A 21,164-nucleotide genomic window follows, 5' to 3' on the forward strand; every position below is an offset into this window, starting at 1 on the left:
CCAAGGGCAAAGGGCCAAGTGCAAAGGGCCAATTGCAAGTGCAAAGGGCCAAGTGCAAAGGGCCAAGTGCAAAGGCAAAGTGCAAAGGCAAAGGGCCAAGTGCAAAGGCAAAAGAACCAATTGCAAATGCAAAGGGCCAAGTGCAAAGGCAAAGGGCCAAGTGCAAGTGCAATGGGCCAAGTGCAAAGAGCCAAGTGCAAGGGCAAAGTGCAAAGGCAAAGGGCCAAGTGCAAAGGGCCAAGTGCAAGTGCAAAGGGCCAAGTGTCAAATGAAAAGGGCCAAGTGCAAAGGCAAAGGGCCAAGAGCCAAGGGCCCTTTGCACTTGGCCCTTTGCCCTTTTCATTTGACCCTTGGCCCTTTGCACTTGCACTTGGCCCTTTGCACTTGCACTTGGCCCTTTGCACTTGGCACTTGGCCCTTTGCACTTAGCCCATGGCACTTACACTTGGCCCTTTCTTTTGATATTAGTAAATTTACACTACTGCTAGGTTTGCTACAGTAACTGTCATTTACTGCATTTAAATGTATACTTTTTTCCTTTGACACTTTAAAATCAATTTTCTCAAAAACTATAAGGTCTTTTTGAAAAATTTATTTTTCCTCTTGTACCCACATATCTCCTTAATATACCCTGCAAATTTGGTGATTCTAGCTTGTAAGGGGGCTTAGATATTCAACGCAAATTTTCGCCTTTCGAAACGAAAATAGTATTTATTTTCGCGAAAATTCGGTGAAAAGAATATTTGCATTTTCGCTCATCACTGATATATCCACTGTTTTTCTTAAGAATCCACTGTACCCCTGACACAAAGACCCTATCCATGCTTGGGTGCCCCCTCCACTTTCCTCCTCCTCCAGATGAAAAAAATTTGCCTACCGTAAGTAAAGAAAGCAACTTGTATATGATAAAAAACAACTTTTTTTTCTTTATTATACACTCAACAGATAACATGTCCTGTGGTTCTCTGCCCCCTTCATCAGACCAATACACAATGGGCCTGATTCACAAAGCGGTGCAAAGTGTTTGCACGCGGTAGCTTCGCGCGAGTTAGAGCACAAAGCGGTGATAACTTTGCTAGTGCAAAGGTTATCACGCCTAAAGTCTTTTAGGCGTGATAACTGAGTTATCACCGCTTTGTGAATCGAGCCCAATGTCTTTATAAAAACTGCTCAGCAGCTAGGAGCACTGTAGGAAAACAGGTAAACAGGTGTTCCTAGCTCCAGAACAGTTTTTTTTAAGACAGTATGTATTGATCCGATGAAGCAGGCAGAGATCTGAAAAAACGCGTGATCTCATCTGTTTAGTGTATGATAAGAACACTGTTTAGTGAATGACAGGTTGCTTTCTACACTTATGGTAGATACATGTTATTCCTTTTTTAAATGATCCACAACCAATTTTCAGGCACACCTCTTCCTTTCCAGTATTTCCTCCACCCCCCCACTTTGTGTGTAGGGTTTGTGTACTTTTAGTTCCCTTGGAACTTTTAGGAACTTTATTCAGAGTGCATCCCTCCTAACCTAAAGAGGACAAATGAACCAAGTGAGGATAGTTCTCCATCGCTTGCCCTCATACTGTGGTTACTAGTACTGCAACCCACACTTGTATTACTCCTACATACCCATTACTTTACTTGGTGTAACTAATTGCTACACTATACAGGCCTCTTGTCTTTTTTTTCTGGACGGATCTTCAGACTACTCCAGACGTCTTCCTATATAGTTGTTTTTTGTTTTTGTTTTTTTAATCCACAGCTGGGTTTCAGGTCTCTGTAGTGTTAAATTGGTTAGTATGTTTAACTATATTCAACTACCTAACCACATCTCTTTTTCTCACTGTCTGTGTTCCTTTGAACTGATAAGCTTTTCATAATGACTCTGCCTTCAATACAATAGCTATTTCAGATAAATACAATATGACGAGCAGAGAAAACCAGTTTGGATTGAAATGATTCATTTATAAGACAAACATGGATAATATGCCTGCCTAACACAGCTAATCCCATCAAATTTCATTTGTGAAAAACAATCACCCTACACGGCTTCCATATTAACAAGCTGTGCTTAGTCTTAGCTCTTTCCCATGAATTTCACAACGGTGTTGTGTCACGCAATTATTTATTGAGAAGAGAGCAGAACTTCGTTCTAGAGGCCGATAAATGCGGAAAATTAAATATATGCACAATTACAAACCTTGCCACTGACAGAAATAGTGGAGAGAGATATTTATAACGGGGCAGAATACAGGCTCGGAGCAAGGCAAATCAATTGTGAGTCACGTAGATAAGTTTCACTTTTACGGTCAGTGACGTCAATAACCTTCTGTTATAGAATGGCAGTATTTCCGGATTACCCCCACAGTTTTTTCTATGTGATTTTATGTTTTACTAGTGACCTAGAGACCGTTTTTAAAGGGAAGATCCGCGCTGCCCAAAAAAAACCACTGCACTTACATGGGGCTTCTTCCAGCTCCTGGCAGTCGATCGGTGCCCTTGTCCCAGCTCCTCTCACTCCCGGTGTCCAGCGGTGAAGAAGCCGACCTTGCCAGCCCAGGTCGGCTTCCGGGTCGGCTTCCTGTGCGCTCCACGGTGCGGGTCAAGTGGGGTGGTATGTGACGTCATCGGGTCTCTACTGTGCAGGTGCATAACTACTGCACCTGCGCAGTAGAGACCCGATGACATCATGTACCCCACGTGACCCGCGACATGGAGCGCACAGGAAGCCGACCCGGAACCCGACCTGGCGAGGTCGGCTTCTTCACACTGCTGGACACTGGGAGTGAGAGGAGCTGGGGCAAAGGCACCGATCGACTGCCAGGAGCTGGAAGAAGCCCCAGGTAAGTGCAGGTTTTTTTGGGCAGCGCGGATCTTCCCTTTAAAAACGGTCTCTAGGTCTATCACCGCCATACGCAACCACCCGCCGCGTGCACCCAGCTGGCTTGACCCCTGGTCCGTCCTGGCTTCACCCTGTCTCAACGGCTGTCAGTACAGGACAAGCGCAGTAGCAGAAAAGCGTTGACACATGGACAGGACGCAGGGACACTCGGCTTTTATTATACTTTCATAGTATTTATGGCTTGCGGTTTGGTTTCTCAGTAGAATGAATTTTCATTTTAGTGTGGCATAACAGTGCAAACAAAGCATGCATTCTCCTTGATAATGACAACTGCTGCTTTTAATATTATTACCACCATTGCTATGACAACAATTATGCAGGCTCTTACTACAACCAGTACAAAAACAATAAAAACAGCAACAAAAACCTTGGTCATGTGCCATGCCTGCATATTTCATTAACCTCCCTGGCGGTAAGCCCATGCTGAGCACAGTCTATGCCGCGCAAGAGGATTTCTCAGGCCCTGCTGGGCCGATTTGCATAATTTTTTTTTGTACACGCAGCTAGCACTTTGCGGCCCATGGGAGTGGTAGGGAGCTGAGGCTTTTGCGGCTATCTAATCTGCTCAGCCGCCGGATCAGGTACCCTACTTTGTTAAAAAAAAAATTGTTAGCCTACCTTGGGTTCTCTTTAAAAATGGTATAAATATGATGAAAAAGAAAAGTACCTGTTACTCATTGATGAAATAAGAACAGTGAGACATCAGAAAATACTGTGTTAAAGGACACCTGAAATGAGAGGGAGAGTAAATTGCTTAGCTGCCGGGCTAATTCTCAGCCTCTAATACTAAAGTCTCACTATATTTGCCATATGCTCAGGGTCATTAGGCACTATAGGCATGTGCCTACACGTAGCCTATGTATGAAAGGTGTACCATTGGCTGCCCTTCCCTCCCCTCCCTCCCTCTGCAGAGTGCTAGCGAAGCGTTAATGAGAAGAGTGTGACTCACTGGCTGCCAACATTCCAGCGATGAAGTCCATTCAGCAGCGCTTCCTGCACTGTCTCCATAACTACAGCGGGTCTCTGTGCGAGTGACCTGGGGGCTTGTAAAAGTGCATCACATGACTCATCACGTGACTCACTGTTACAAGCTGCTAGTGAGTAATTTCACGCGTTTTGGAGAGGGAGGGAAGGGGAGTGGAGGGGAAACTATAGCTGGCTAACCTATTTCTGGCTATCCTATGTACTGGGGCACCTATACCTGGCTAACCTATACTAGGGCACCTATACCTTGCTAACCTATACTGGGTCACCTATAGCTGGCGAACTTATACTGGTACGTTTTGTCACAAAAGAAAAATGTGTGCGGCACTCCCCTTAATAAACAGTCAGTGTGGTATGCATCTATAGAGTAAAATGGTTCTCACAGGATCTCTGATGCTGCTTGCTGTTAGACAAGTGCTCTGCGGTCACAAGGGAAGAAGAACCATGAACTGTAATAGTGCCAAGAAAAAGGAAGCTCCGGGCACCATCCGTCTCTTTATGTGTTCGCGTTTATTGGATCACTTGGTACAAATAGTGAATGCACTTAGATCCCAACCTTTGCATTCCAAGTGTCTTTGGACATAGGTGGCAGCCGTAGGGGTGGAGCTGGGGTATCAGCACCAGTGTGGGACCTGCGACGGCTTTTCGCATCCTTCTGGTCGCTTGGTCACGCTGCATTCCACAATGTGAGGAAACACATTTTTGCATAAATACATTAAAGAGGAACCGTAGTGAAATTAAGGTAATGAATTTTTTTTTTGTTTTTGTTTTACAATATTCATTTATATATTCATTTGTCAGTGTTAGCCCATTGTAAGGTCTTTCTGGAACCAGTAAGTTCTGGGCTGGGTTAAAGTTCCTCTTTGTGGGCACAAAAAAGTAAAATTTCTGTGATTTAGCAAAACCATTGCAAGCAAAAATGGAGGAAGAGTGGTGCAAAACAAATGCAAATATGGAGCAGTTGCTCAGAACAATCAATTAGAATCCTCCTAGTTAGCATCGCCTCCATCATTGAAACAATTGTCCTTGTAATTTGATGAATCTGCCACCCTTGTGATCCACAGTTCTATCTTTTCCTTTTAGGTATGTACTATAGTTATTAGAATTTTTATTTTACAGTGTAATGCTGGGAATACACGTTTCGTTTTTACCTTCGTTTTAGCCTTCGATTCGTTCGGTAAACGAATCGAGTGTTGAAAACGTATGTGAAAATAGTCATAATCTCATTATAGTTTCGATTAATAGACCCCAAAAACGAACGACTAGTGATCCAACATGTTTGATATTATCTCTCTTTATCCATCTAATCGAGCCATTGGTAGGCTTGATGGCTGTTCAGATCGATTATATATTCGTTTATGCCGTCCGTCCCTGTACTACGTTTCGTTTCTTTGCAGCCTTCGATCATTGGAGAAACTAAACCATCAGAATCGAAAAAAAAAACCGAAACCGTGGGTGGTGATATTAACCGTACGATCGATTATTTCGGGATCGAAAAGGACAAAAGGCACAATCGAAACGAAGGTTTAAACGAAGGCAAAAACGAAACGTGTATTCCCAGCATTACTGTTAACAGAGGGAGATTATCTGTCTACGTATATATAAGTGTTTAGATTGCTACCTTGAGATTCGCTTTATATGTTGAATTAAAGCTGCCATCTCTCGCATAATGATCACAAAGCGTTATAAAATATACTTAATGTCACTCCTCCCAGCTCAAATTCAGCATTATAAAAATGGCTCCTTTTCCAGGGAGACCCGTGTTATGACAAGGATGGGTCTCAGAAGATGTCTCATCAACGTAAATGAACAACGCATGTCTTCAGATAAATGGAACATGGTACGGAAGCCTGTGATAAAGTTTCTGTATTTATAACAGAATATAACATACTGATTGACATTTTCTGCAGATGGGATTCCACCGCAGGTCACGATGACCTGGATTCTTCCACAAATGAGAGTGTGAAATGGAAATTGAACTGTGTAGCAGCTCATTGATGAGCAGTTGTTGTTTTGCATGAACACGAAATAAAAATGAAGTAACACCACATAGAATGGAATAACACTAATCAGTTTCATATCTGAAAGTGTGCGGTCTTCTACCAGCACGTTCAGTGCTCATGTTGCAGCAGAAAAACACAAGATCAACATGCAACTGAAATTAAGTTATGTCAATTTTGCTTTTATTTACCATCTGCCAAACACTGTTTGTGCATGTGGGTTTTCATATTGTGCATGTGATCTATATTTCTGGAATACTATGGAAGGATTTTAAAGGGATACTGTAGGGGGGTCAGGGGAAAGTGAGTTGAACTTACCCGGGGCTTCTAACGGTCCCCCGCAGACATCCTGTGTTGGCGCAGCCACTCACCAATGCTCCGGCCCCACCTCCGGTTCACTTCTGGAATTTCAGACTTTAAAGTCTGAAAACCACTGCGCCTGCATTGCCATGTCCTCGATCCCGCTGATGTCACCAAGAGCGCACAGCGTAGGCCCAGTATGGTCTGTGTCTGCGCAGTACACTCCTGGTGACATCAGCGGGAGTGAGGACATGGCAACGCAGGCGCAGTGGTTTTCTGACTTTAAAGTCAGAAATTCCAGAAGTGAACTGGAGGCGGGGCCGGAGCAACAGGATGTCTGCGGGGGACCATTAGAAGCCCCGGGTAAGTTCAACTCATTTTCCCCCGACCCCCCTACAGTATCCCTTTAAATATAGAGTTTACATTTTGAAGGTGATCTCCTGGGGTAGTATGTGTAAACCTGTGTCAAATTTGCGATTAATGTTTTGCTTTCTGTGTTTCAAAAAGAGTCCTTCCTATTATCGTATACCACAAATAAAGGCGCCAAAGAATAAAATAGGCTAAAACTGTTAAAAATCCTGAGGAAGCCGTGTAGGACTTACCTCCTTGGAGCAGACACAAAACTGTCAGTTTCACACACACACATAAATGTATTGACATACTCCAAAAACAGTGCTGTTACAGTGTAGCAACACTGTTTTGAAGTATGTCAATAAATGTATGTGTGTTTGAAACTGACAGTTTTTTGTCTTTATTATATTGCATGATTTTCACTTTTGTACCAGTATCTTGAGAAATACTCGAATTTGAACTCAGAGTTGGGGCGTTTGTTATAATAAGACCCCTCCCTTTTTTATAGGAGCCTTACTTTTTTTGATTTTACATACCTCCGGTTATATCAGATATAACCGTTTCATAATTCGCCCGACAAAATTCAATGGCAGCTTTCAGAGCAGTTAAACTGTACTTTGGGAGCTTGTAATTTGTAAATGGGTTTCTGCGCTGTGGACAATACTTCATTTCCAGTAGGCGATGAAAACATTGTTTAAAAGGATCAACCACCATTCCATTCAAATGGAAGTAATTGCTTAAATCAGTGTTGTCCAACTTCACAGACATTGAGGGCCACATTTTTTTGAGACTTCATAGTGGAGGGCCGGTCACGGCCATTTCCGCGGTATGAATAGTAAAATAAAAAGTGCAGTTCAAAGAGGCGGATATGACAGTGGATCTGCTTATTTCCCAAGCAGAAAACACATACTTTGGCAGGGTTTTCCTTTCAAAAATATGTATAACCTAGCAGCAACGTTAATTTAACAGTATTTATTTCTAAAAAAAACACATAATTCAACAACATTTCCTCCAAAGTCACACTGAATTGGGCAGTGTTTTGCCTCCAAAATACACTTCATTTAGCAACTTTTCTTCCGAAAATAAACATGATTTGTCAGCATTCCTCAGCAATATCTCCCCCAAGATACAAATCTCCTAAAACCAAACATCATTTAGCTGCAAAACCATTAAAATATATTATGATTTGCCAGCATTTCCCATAAAGCACTATTAGGAGGCTCCACCCCAAATAGCATTAGGTGCACCTTTGCACATATTTGACAGCAGATGACCCCTTTAACCCCCCCTTCCCCTATGATTGCAGCATTAGATGGCCCCTGTCATCACACCCCCTGGCCTTTGTACGTCCCCTTAATTTGCGCGGTGCTCGGTCTCACCTGTCACAGCTGCAACACATACAATCTGGGGCTCCAATGTGTAGCACGGCATCAATCAGCGGTTACTATTACCGCCCCCTTCACTCCCACATCAATCAGCGTGTACGTCGTCATAAAGGGGGGGATAGAGCTATAGCACTATTTGCTCTGCCCTATTTCTCCAGTACCAATCAGCGCGTATGTCGTCAGAAAAGGGGGTGGGGGCGGAGATTCATCACTACTTGCTCTGTCCCCTCCCTGGCTTTTACTGTCTACCGAACGGATGACTTGAGGTGAAAATAAACAAAAAAGTAAGAAGAGGCAGGGACCAAGAAGGGAAAGAGCTGGAGGGCCGCAGAAAGGCCACCAGTTGAACAGCACTGGCTTAAATGATGGTATTGTTTTTTTTCCCATCATTTACATAAATTCCATGATAGATCCAGTAATCTCACCTCATCCTGGATGCAACAGGAAGCATCCAGGATTGACTTTGTTTGATGGTTCTGGGTTCCCCTAGGGGACTCAAAATGGGACACAATGACGAAGCACCCAGATATGATGCCAAAGCCTGGCAAATGCTTTTCTGCTTGGAAGCCGCTTTTCTGTTTCTAGAATTGTTTTTCAAAAAAGTATTTTTTTCCACCTTTAAGAAAGCAACACCAACAAACTCGCTTTTATCAGCTACTGAAGTAAACTGTTTTAGCTTTAGTGATGTCACTATGACTTCTAGCAGTACAAGAAAGAAAATGGAAATACGAAAATCCATACAAAATTCAAACATAATATCTACTCAGCCATGATGATCTTTGTAAATACATGTGAATGTATAGGAGCGCAATTGTACTCACAGCTCTCAATCTCCAATGTACAGTTTTGCTCATCCAGTGGATACCTTCTGAGGTCCATCATGCATGCAGCTGTGGTTGTAATCCTGAAAAAAAGAAGTCATTTACCTTTAATTAGGGGATAATAAAGCATTATGTGTGTGAATAATAAATATGTCAAATTATCAATATACTTGCTAAAGTTAAAACAAAAAAAAAACAACAAAAAATGAAAAGTGCATCTCAATAAATTATTTGCTGGGTTCATAAGATGTGACAGTAATGATAATTCCATCTTGAAGTAATTTTGTCCAATATAAATACATTACTTCCAACCAGGTCACAATGATCTACACTTGACACTTACTGTGTCATCAAAGAATGTACAAGTTAAACTGAAGCTTTTAAGACAAGATAATGATACATTTTTAATGTGAAATAATAATAAGGTTGTGATGTGCCTTCAAAAAAAATCGCTATAGTTTAGGCATGCTAATTAAATTTTACTCTTCACTGTCTGAATGTAATAGTAGCTCTAAGAATGACCAAATGCATTCATTGCACTCAAAACAAAAGGCATTGAGGAAGATTACAGGGTCTATTTTCACTGGTGTATGTTCAGGTCGACATGATGCCAGCTGGAAAATGTAATGATATTGAAACTGTTTTAATGTAACCACTTCCGGACCTTGATAATTGAAATCTATGCCCTGTTTTGTTCCTGTTATACCTGCCAGGGCGTAGATTTCAATTATCCTGCCACACACTCCCACTGCTGCTGCTGATCGCGTAGCTCCCTCCCAGCTGCAGACCACTCGCCCTGCCGTTTATATGATGGCAGAGCTGTGTGAGCCGGTCAGGAGCTGATTGCATTGGCTCCTGAGTCCTGACCATGTCATCACTGTGAGCCAATCTCTTTGGCTTACATTGATGGGCAGCATTAGGAGCCAATGAAATTGGCTCCTGACCAGCTCACACAGCTCTGCTGTCATAGCAACAACAGAGAGAGGTGCATGCGGGGATGGAGGAGCTGCAGGAGGGCGGGTATGTGTGGCATTTGTTGGGAGTCACCGGTCTTTGGTACCAGCAGTCTCTGGTCCTTTGGCAAACTTGGTTTTGATTGTTCTCTGATATATCATAAGAATATGTTACATTTGCAGCATATGTGTGTTATTATGCCATCACCATCATCATACCATCACTATCATAGCATACTGGTAAGACTGAAAAATAACCTATATTAAGCATTATGTAGTGGGTTTTTACACAAGCACTATATAGGTTGATGCATGAACCAGTGGTAAACTTTCCATGCCCAGGTAGCGCCTGGCAATCGTAATAATACTTACGGCAATTACATAGGGCAAATTGTACAATTAGTGCAATCCACATTACCTAGGCAAAGCTTGTAGTGCTATGATAACGCATGTTGGGCTCGAGTCAGTAAACGGTGCTAAGTGTTAGCACGCCTACTTAGCACGCCTCTGCACACCTAAACCAGCTGTTCGCGCATTAAAACGCATGCAAAACGCATCATGCGCAAAGTCCCGCAAAGTCCGGTACGCTCGAAATCGCATCGCGGGGCGACGAAAATGTCGCACCTAATGGCCCTATAACGTCACATTGGATGCGACCTCAACGTTGCACCCATGCGACGTTAAAGTCAAATGCATGCAACGTTAAAGTCGCAACCAATGCGACGTTATAGGGCCATCGCGATGCAACGTTTAGCGCACACCGGACTTTGCACGCGCAAAGTTTTGCGCACGGGACTTTGTGCGCGGACTGAATTGGAAAATGGTGCTAACCTAGTTGGCACCCTAGTTAACACGCACAAAGTGTTTAGGCGTGCTGACTGGGTTAGCACCGTTTACTGAATCAAGCCCATTATGTAAGCAGTGGAACTCTTCAACCATTTAATTACCTAACTAATATTTTGCATCCATTTGATTAATACATAAATATTAGTAAAAAGCATTGGGTATCATGTATCATTTTAGTGAAACCTTGTATGAATAATATTATTGGTAAGTCAATTGATAACTGATAATAACACACTAAGCAGAGTACATGTCTTCAAGATTGGATATGTACTTTCCCGAACCTAGGCCAAGGGTGTTGTGAGTCACCTTTCTTGTGCAGCAGCGCCCCTTCCATTCCATGTGTAGCCCCTTCTTCTATGTGTAGCATCTATGTACTGCAGCACCTTTCTTTCTTTCATGAACAGCTGTCTTGAAAAAGGGGCAGTTAATGTACATGTTTTGCTTCCCATTTTCAATCTCCTCTTTCATGTGTACCAACTTCTTTTCAGTAGCTCACTTGGTCTGCAGCAGCCCCAAGGCCCGGGCCATTGTGGCCTCTCCAGAAATCTGGCCCTGCATGTCTTGGTGGACTTTACAAAGCATTCAAAGAATAAATTAACCTATGCTTTAGTATAGCAAATTTTGTATTTATGCAGAAATCCGAATTCTGATTTCTGAGGAGTCTTCTCTTTCTGGGGAGGGAGTTTTTTTTTTTGCATTGTCTGATTGGCCAAATACTTTTGAGGGCTGAAAGTACAAATAGTGGGCGGATTAGTGCAGTTGAGCTTCGGCAGACACAATTTGCTACAGAGCCATGCTAACTGTGCCTACAGGAGCCTTAAAGAGGGGGACCACCGTGGGGATTGCGATGTTAGGGTGGGAAATGTGGGGCCGTTTCAACCCCCCCACACACACACACACTTTTTTTTTGGAGGGGGGGGGGAATGTGTCTTATGGTCTGAAAAATATGGTAAATAAGCTTTGTAAACCAACTCCAATGTCATTTCGTATTTCATGTAACCTTTAAGTTTAAGAACGCAGGAGGGCAAGAATGAAGAAACTGCAGACAGCCGAGGACTATGTATTCATCCAGAACTTGTTTCCAACACAAACAATATCCTTGTTTCCACTGTGCTCCCAGCGTCAAGACAAAACAGCACTGCTCGACGGGGAACTTTCTTCTGTTTCATTATTCCTCTTTTTATTTTATAAGCAAATTGCCAACATTTCCATTTGTCATATGTCACTTTCCCGTCTTGTATTTGTAAATATTACTTTGTACATATGCACTGTTCTGTGTTTTGGAATATTAAATAAAAAAAGGAATACATTGGCCTTCTGCATACTAAGCAAATAATTCACAAACTGCTGGAGAGTCAGTGCAGCCTGGAGTGCATGTAATTGTATTGCATTATCGATGCCTGTGAGCTCAGCTGTAATTTCTCGGCTACGCGGGTGAGATTGTATCTTGCGGCTATGCCCTCAGCAGCTGGCTCACAGATAATGAGGTGGACAATCTGACTGCATGTAGATTACTTTCGGCCAGTGTCTGAAACGTATCATACATGTCTAAAGGTGGCCATACACTTATAGATCAACAGCAGATTTGACCATCAGATAGATTTCTGTGAGATGCCTATCAAGTCTAAAGGGGCCCATACACTGGTCGATTTCAGCCATCGATTGATTGATTGATTTGAAAAAATTGATCAATCGATCAAAAATCGATTCTTTCAAATCAGCCAATTGATCGATTTGCAGCCGATTTCAATCGATTTGATCTATTTGACAGGATGGAAAATCTAGTTCGATCTGCTGCTGTCAGCAGATCGATGGCCCATAGAGTTGCATTGGATCTAATGGTGCAATAATGCATTTGTGTGCATGGCAAAGCAGTCAGGTGACAGATTTCCCATGGCAGGGTCAGTTCTAGCTGTAATTAGGCCCTGAGGCAAAAGTAGCCTGGGAGCCCCGGTAAGCCTCCATCAACATTAACACCTTCCAACCCAATAAAGTAGCCAGATTTGCCCCTCAGCATTACTGAGGTAGTGGTTGACAGGTAGCAGCACGCTCACTTCCTGTAAGTTCCAGCTGTTGCAGGTCCCATCTGTCTTCTCTGTAGTGCTGTTGCTGTGTGCTTTCTGTGTCTCACATCGGGTACTAGAGCCCAAACTGAGAAGCAGGAAGTGCTGAGCAGCAACACTACAGAGAGACAGATGGACCTGCAACACCTGGAACTCGGAGGAGGTGATTGTGTGCCTGTCACCACTACCTCCGTAATGCTGTGGTGGGGGGTGGGCAAACAGGTGGTGGGCCCCCTGGCCGGTGGCCACACTTGGGGGCCCTTATCCATGTTGGAACCCTGCATGGTAGAGCCGGCCCTGGCACATGGTGTCTGTTTACCCTGATTTCAGAGCATGTCGCTGAAAATTTGGGGATTTTGGGGGAAAAGGAGTAAAAGAGATAAGATTACCTACAATCAAGCTAATCTAAATTGCCTGGAGCTTTCTTCTCTGCTCACTACAGAAGCAGGCTGTCAGCACCTGTACCACTGGCTTCTGCAACAGCAGACTGCCCTGCATTACTGATTAACTACTCTGATCAGGATAAATAATTAATAGTCCAGGGCACTCTGGTATTACAGCAGCCAGCGCACATGGCTGCTAATGACCAACTTCTGAAGTACTAAACACATCCTGCCACCTCTGCCTGCTAATGTCCCAACTGCAGCACAGCAATCATTCTCTCTACTCACCCTGCTGCTCTGCACATTTACTCACTGCAGGCTGTGTGTAGAGAGCGAGGAGACACATTGCCCATGGGACAGGAAGGAGACAAGAAGGGGTAGGGGTGCTACATTGAATGCAGGAAGTAGAACAGTCCCCTGCACTGCCTGCTAGTATTTTTCCAAATGTTGCCCAAACTATAAAAAAGGTCCCAGGAGGAAGAACAAAGTGACTGAACACCACAGTGGCACACCTAGCCATGGCTACGCCTGGTGCTGTGAGCACCTACAGCCCTATGGTAGGTACGCTACTGCCTGGATAGTTTTATTTATAAACATGAGGAAAATGCTACTTTGCCCGCCATCAAACTTCATATACTCTTATAAACATCTCTGGATTTAAAGTGACCCTGAATAGACCTAAAAAAATGCAATTCTGAACTTACCTGGGGCTTCCTTCAGCCCCTCATAGTCTGTGAGGTCCCTCGGCTTCCTCTGGGTCCCCTCCGATATCCCGCTGGAGGCTCTGTTAGCTGCGCTAATTGGCCAGGAGTTGTGCACAACTGCACACGTGCAGCCCTTCCACCTGCCTGGATTGATTACGTGCACATGCCAGGGCACACAGCTAACGGAGCCATCAGTGAGATCGGAGGGGACCCAGAGGTTGCACTTTATTGCATCAGTATTGCATTTTTAGGTCACTTTAAACACCTCCAAAGATTGGGAAATGACATACTGTAACTCCATTTTCTCCTTTGCTAACATGAAACAATCTGAGAGGGTGATCTAGCGCTTTCAATTTTAATCCCAGACATTGATACATTTTATTATTCTTGGCCATAGATAACTGCATATGCTGTGCAGCCTGGTGTAATGGAAATGCCAATATCTTCAGGAGAAAATTTACAGAAGAGGTTAAAATTTAATCCAGCTGAAATATGTCTTTCTATATCACCACTGTGTGATCTAACCTTGAAGGCCTTGCTTTTATCCAAACTTTCCTAAGCGTACATGTTCTAACTTCTCATCATCTCACTTTTTTCCCTACATTGCGAAGATCTTATTAAATTGATACAGGAATAGAGATGGCCTGAACCTCCGATTTTTGGTTTGCGAACTTCCTCACAAATTCAGTTTGCGCGAACTTTCGCGAACCGCAATAGACTTCAATTGGGAGGCGAACTTTGAAAACTAAAAACACTTATGCTGGCCAGAAAAGTGATGGAAAAGATGTTTCAAGGGGTGTAACACCTGGAGGGGGGCACGGCGGAGTGGGATAGATGCCAAAAGTCCCAGGGAAAAATCTGGATTTGACGCAAAGCAGCGTTTAAGGGCAGAAATCACATTGAATGCTAAGTTGCAGGCCTAGAGTGCTTTAAAACATCTTGCATGTGTATACATCAATCAGGGAGTGTAATTAGAGTGCAGCTTCACACTGACACACCAAACTCACTGTGTAACACACCGCAAACAGCTGTTTGTGTAGTGACAGCCGTGCTGGACTGGTGCGCCCCATGGCCAGAATGCAGACCATGGCGGTTTTCAAGCCCAGTGTTTTAAAACATCTTGCATGTGTATACACTAATCAGGAAGTGTCATTAGAGTACTGCTTCACACTGACACACCAAACTCACTGTGTAACGCACCGAAAACAGCTGTTTGTGTAGTGACGGCCGTGCTGGACTGGTCCTCACCATGGCCAGACTGCAGGCAGATAGAACAACAGTGACTGTCCAGCTGATCAAATTCTGTCTGTCTGCAATGAAGCAGCGACCTTATTATCTTGGGTGCCCCCCCCCCCCCCCGAGACACTCATATAGCCGGCGGTCATTGCTTCATTGTGCTACGCAAGCCCCTTCACCGCGGCTTGGTAATGATCACGAAGGGGAATTGGCACGTGTACATGCCTTTTGTTTTGTTGTTGCAGCTGCAGTGCAGCCAGAAAAATTAGGCAGGCATGTACACGCACCAGAAAAATTATTATAGTGGCCGCTGCTAGCAGCGGCCTTAAAAATTCAGGAATCCACCTGGTGTCCTGGACCCTGTTGGTGGTGGCGGAGAAGGCAGTCAAGCAGCCTACGGGCAGAGGTGCTGTGTGGGGAGCGACTTAGTCTTGGGGCAGGCAGTCACACGGCATGCAAGCAGAGGTGCTGTGTGTGGAGACTGACTTAGTCTTCGGGTGGGCTGTAGCCCTCCAGGATCCATGCCTCATTCATTTTGATAAAGGTGAGGTACTGAACACTTTTGTGACTTAGACGACTTTTCTTCTCAGTGACAATGCCTCCAGCTGCACTGAAGGTTCTTTCTGATAGGACGCTTGAGGCAGGGCATGTCAGAAGTTGGATGGCAAATTGGGACAGCTCTGGCCACAGGTCAAGCCTGCGCATCCAGTATTCCAAGGGTTCATCGCTGCTCACAGTGTCTACATCCACACTTAAGGCCAGGTAGTCGGCTACCGGCCGGTCCAGGCATTGGTGGAGGGTGGATCCGGAAGCACTAAGGCGAGGCTTTGGACTAAAGAATGTCTGCATGTCCGACATCCCCATGAGATCACTGGAGAGTCCTGTCCTTGCCTACGTGGACGTGGGAGAAGGATTACTGGCAGTGGTACCTTTATTGCGTTGTGCTGTGACATCACCCTTAAACGCATTGTAAAGCATAGTTGCCAGCTTGTTCTGCATGTGCTGCATCCTTTCTGCCTTCAGGTGAGTTGGTAACATGTCTTCCACTTTGTGCCTATACCAAGGGTCTAGTAGCGTGGCCACCTAGTACAGCTCATTTCCCTTGAGTCTTTTTATACGGGGGTCCCTCAACAGGCTGGACAGCATGAGAGACACCATCTGCACAAAGTTGGATCCAGACGTACTATCCATCTCCGCTTGCTCTTCCTCAGTGATGTCAGGTAAGTCCTCCTCCTCCCCAGCCACGAATAATACCACGGGAACGTTGAGCAGCTGCGGTTGTCCTCCAAAGAAACACCTTTCTCATCATCCGAGTCTGACTCCTCTTCCCCACATGACTCTTCCTCCTCCTCCCCCCTCTGTGCTGCCACAGGTGTTGAGGAAACATCTGGTGCTGATGCGAATTGATCCCACAATGCTTCCTCCCGTAACTGTTCCTCTTCACGTTCTTCCACAGCTTGATCCTCCACTCTACGCAAGGCACACTCCAGGAAGTAAACGTACGGGATCAAGTCGCTGATGGTGCCTTCACTGTGACTAACCAGGTTGGTCACCTACTCAAACGGCTGCATGAGCCTGCATGCATTTCGCATGAGTGTCCAGTTGTTGGGCCAGAACATCCCCATCTCCCCAGATTGTGTCCTTCTACTGAAATTGTAGAGCTACTGCATGACGACTTTCTCCTGTTCTAGCATGCGAGAGAACATAAGGAGGGTCGAATTCAAGCGAGTCGGGCTATCGCAAATGAGGCGTCTCACTGGCAACATGTTTCTCCGCTGAATCTCAGCAAAGTGTGCCATGGCTGTGTAAGACTGCCTGAAATGCCCACACAACTTCCTGGCCTGCTGCAGGACGTCCTCTAAGCCTGGGTACTTTGACACAAATCTTTGAATGACTAGATTCAGCACATGTGCCATGCAGGGTACAGTGTCAGCTTTCCCAAATTCCAAGCGGAAATGAGATTGCTGCCATTGTCACACACCACGTTGCCGATCTCCAGCTGGTGCGGGGTATGCCACTGATCCACCTGTTTGTTTAGAGAAGCCAGAAGAGTTGCTCCATTGTGACTCTCCACTTTGAAGCAAGACATGTCTAAGATGGTGTGACACTGTCGTAACTGGCATGCAGCATAGGCCCTGGGGAGCTTGGGCTGTGTAGCTGGAGAGGAGATCGCAGCACTAGTAGAGTTGAACTGGCACTCAGCCAAGGAGGAGTAGGATGACGACAGCGAAGAGGATGTAGCAGGAGGAGAGGAGGTGGCATGAGGCCTGCCTGCAAGCCGTGGAGGTGTCAGAAGTTGGTCCGCTGCACAGCCATGTACTCCCCGCTTGCCATCGGTCACCAGGTTGACCCAATGGACTGTGTAAGTAATGTACCGGCCCTGACCGTGCTTGGCAGACCAGGCATCCGTGGTCAGGTGGACCCTTGACCCAACGCTGTGTGCCAGAGATGACACCACTTGCCTCTCAACTTCACGGTACAAATTGGGTATCGCCTTTTTAGAGAAATAATTGCAGCCTGGCATCTTCCACTGCGGTGTCCCAATAGCCACAAATTTACGGAAGGCCTCAGAGTCCACCAGCTGGTATGGTAGCAGCTGGCGAGCTAACAGTTCCGCCAAGCCAGCTGTCAGACACCGGGCAAGGGGGTGACTGGCAGAAATTGGCTTCTTCCGCTCAAAGATTTCCTTCACAGACACCTGGCTACTGCTGTGGGCAGAGGAGCAGAAACCACTCAAGGTCAGAGGCGGAGTGGAGGAGGGTTGCTGTGAAGGTGCAAGGGAGAAAGCGGCTGAAGATGATGCACCTGAAGGAGGAAGAGTAGAAGGAGGGTGGCTTTTTTTCTGTGTGCTGCTTTTGCTCAGGTGCTCTTCCCATTGCAGTTTGTGCCTTTTCTCTATGTGCCTTCATAAGGCACTTGTCCCTACGTGGGTGTTGGCCTTTCCATGGCTCAATTTTTGGAGGCAGAGAGAACAGATGGCATTGCTCCGATCTGAGGCAGACACATTAAAAAATGTCCAAACCGCTAAGCCCCCTGGGGTGATGGCACTATGGTGGCATCAGCAGCTGACGTTGTAGGGCATGTTGGCTGGCTGTACATAGGTGGCGATACATGGCACTGGACACTGCCACCAGCTGTTTCTGATGACGAGCTCCCCCTGCTTCTTTCAGGAAATGGATTCCTCCTACTCCTCTCTGACTCTCCCTCTGAACTGACCCCCTGTTCATCTCCTCTATTGGGAACATACGTGGGATCCGTATCATCGTCATCATCATAATCATCCTGCCCAGCTTCGTTTGCCTCAGATACCTCCAAAACTGCACCAACAGCAGGTACTTCATCCTCCTCCTCCGCACATGTTACGTCCATAGTGTCGCCCAACTCAGACATATGAGGTCAGAGCTGGGACAAGGTCTTCCAGCACCCAAGGCTGAGACACCAAAGTGCGCCCTCCATCCCTCCACCCCAGCCGTCACACACTGATTGCTATTAGACTAAGAGGCACCCCAGGGCCCCCAACACCTTAATCTCTAGTTATCTGGCTTGTAGTCACTTCCATGTATCTCCTTTTCTTATTTCTTTCTGTTTCAAACACAATTAGGAATGACAGCTGAATGAATTGTGCGCCCCCTCCTACACTGCGCCCTGAGGCTGGAGCCTCTCCAGCCTATGCCTCGGCCCGGCCCTGTATGAGGTGGTGTAGCTTGCTTAGCGCCTTCATCTGGTTGTAACAATAATGGCTGTGCACCAGTGATTTTCCCAGTACTCCTGCAAACTTTCAAATGTAGTGGATGTGGTACTTGGAGTAGCGCTGATGGCTGCGGAAGATGAGGAGTTCTGTGTTAAATAGTCAACCACGTCCTGACAATCTTGGGAGTTGATGGGACGTGCCTTTTTCTGAGCAGTGTACTTTGGTCCAGGGCCGCGCACGAAATCACATCACCACGACCTCGGACAGACCTGCCGGGTGGCCTTCCTCTGGGTCTGCCTCTACCTCTGCCTCTATCTGTTTTGTCCATTTTGTCCATATCGGGGAGGAGGGGGGGGTGAAGTGAAAGGTATGCACTGACTTGAGTAATACAATGTTCAGTCACACAGGTGTAGTTAACAGGTATGCACGGAGTGGTATAACACACTGCGTGCACTCACTTAGGTAGGTGGGTGTACTGAACACAACAGGTAGGTATATGCAGTGATGGATATTACACATGTGCATTTGTCACACACACACACAGGTACCGAGCAGGCACAGTGACACTGCATGCGCTCACGTAGGTAGGTGGGTGCACTGAAGTGAACAACAGGTAGTAGGTATATGCAGTGATGGGTATTACAATGTGCACCTGTCACACACAGACAGGTACTGGACAGGCACAGTGACACTGAGTGTGCTCACATAGGTAGGTGGGTGCACTGAAGTGAACAACAGGTAGTAGGTATATTCAGTGATGGGTATTACAATGTGCACCTGTCACACACAGACAGGTACCGGACAGGCATAGTGACACTGTGTGCGCTCACGTAGGTAGGTGGGTGCACTGAGGTGAACAACAGGTAGTAGGTACATGCAGTGATGGGTATTACAATGTGCACCTTCCACACACAGACAGGTACCGGACAGGCACAGTAACACTGCGTGTGCTCACGTAGGTAGGTGGGAGCACTGAAGTGAACAACAGGTAGTAGGTATATGCAGTGATGGGTATTACAATGTGCACCTGGCACACACAGACAGGTACCGGACAGGCACAGTGACAATGCATGCGCTCACATAGGTAGGTGGGGGCACTGAAGTGATCAACAGGTAGTAGGTATATGCAGGGATGAGTATTACAAATGTGCACCTGTCACACACACACAGGTACCGAGCAGGCACAGTGACACTGTGTGTGCTCACGTAGGTAGGTGGGTGCACTGAAGTGAACAACAGGTAGTAGGTATATGCAGTGATGGGTATTACAATGTGCACCTGTCACACACAGACAGGTACTGGACAGGCACAGTGACAATGAGTGTGCTCACATAAGTAGGTGGGTGCACTGAAGTGAACAACAGGTAGTAGGTATATTCAGTGATGGGTATTACAATGTGTACCTGTCACACACAGACAGGTGCTGGACAGGCACAATGGCACTGTGCGCACTCACATAGATAGGTGGTTGCACTGAAGTGAACAACTGGTAGTAGGTGTAGGCAGTGATGGGTATTACAATGTGAACCTGTCACACACAGACAGGTACCGGACAGGCACAGTGACACTGTGTGCGCTCACATAGGTAGGTGGGTGCACTGAAGTGAGCAACAGGTAGTAGGTATATGCAGGGATGAGTATTACAAATGTGCACCTGTCACACACACACAGGTACCGAGCAGGCACAGTGACACTGCGTGCGCTCACGTAGGGAGGTGGGTGCACTGAAGTGAACAACAGGTAGTAGGTATATGAAGTGATGGGTATTACAATGTGCACCTGTCACACACAGACAGGTACTGGACAGGTACAGTGACACTGAGTGCGCTCACATAGGTAGGTGGGGGCACTAAAGTGAACAACAGGTAGTAGGTATATGCAGTGATGGGTATTACAATGTGCAGCTGGCACACACACAGGTAGTCACTGAATGTGCTGGGCCTGACAGTGGCACACACAGTAGGAATTACAAAGGCTGTCTATGCAACGCAAGTGTCAGTGGGACACACACACACACAAAAATTAGATCACAAGAACAAGATTAGCTCTCAAAAGAGCTGTTGAGGGGTTTTTCTTTAGCAATCAGCAAGGGACAAGCTAAGAAGCCTACAAGAGCCTAACTAAGCTTTCCCAATGAGAGTCTGCAGCAGCTTTCTCTTCTCTAATTAATGCAGGCACACGAGTGAGTAAAATGGCCGGTGATGCCTGCCTTTTATAAGTGGGGTGTGTGGCTCCAGCAGGGAGTGTAGCCTAATTGGCTACAATGTGCCTGCTGACTGTTATGTAGAGGGTCAAAGTTGACCCTCATGATGCACTATGGGGGCGAACCGAACTTCCGGAAAAGTTTGCGGTTCTCCGCAATCGCGAACCACGGAAGTTCGCCGGGAACCATTCGGGCCATCTCTATACAGGAATTCCTGGCACGTGAGGTATGGTCCTTTTTGTTAAAAATATATATACAGTATATATCTATATCAACCAATTGCATAACTATGGAGCTTGGGGCCTCAGTGCGAGTTTTACATGGGGCCCCAAGTACTATATTGGTGTAG

At 45.7% G+C, this 21,164-nt stretch overlaps 1 protein-coding gene across 4 annotated transcripts in view; it reads right to left on the minus strand.

Annotated features, from left to right (window-relative positions):
* The window catches only part of LOC137564227 (gamma-aminobutyric acid receptor subunit beta-2), a 522,582-nt gene that overhangs the window by 185,357 nt on the left and 316,061 nt on the right, over positions 1-21,164 (minus strand). For all 4 annotated transcript variants that reach the window (XM_068277818.1, XM_068277820.1, XM_068277819.1 and 1 more), the window contains one exon: positions 8,737-8,819. In XM_068277818.1, coding sequence (XP_068133919.1) covers positions 8,737-8,819 — 83 coding nt within the window. The remainder of the gene's footprint in view (positions 1-8,736; positions 8,820-21,164) is intronic.

This window comes from Hyperolius riggenbachi, chromosome 3 (assembly GCF_040937935.1).
Source record: "Hyperolius riggenbachi isolate aHypRig1 chromosome 3, aHypRig1.pri, whole genome shotgun sequence".
Lineage (NCBI taxonomy): Eukaryota > Metazoa > Chordata > Amphibia > Anura > Hyperoliidae > Hyperolius > Hyperolius riggenbachi.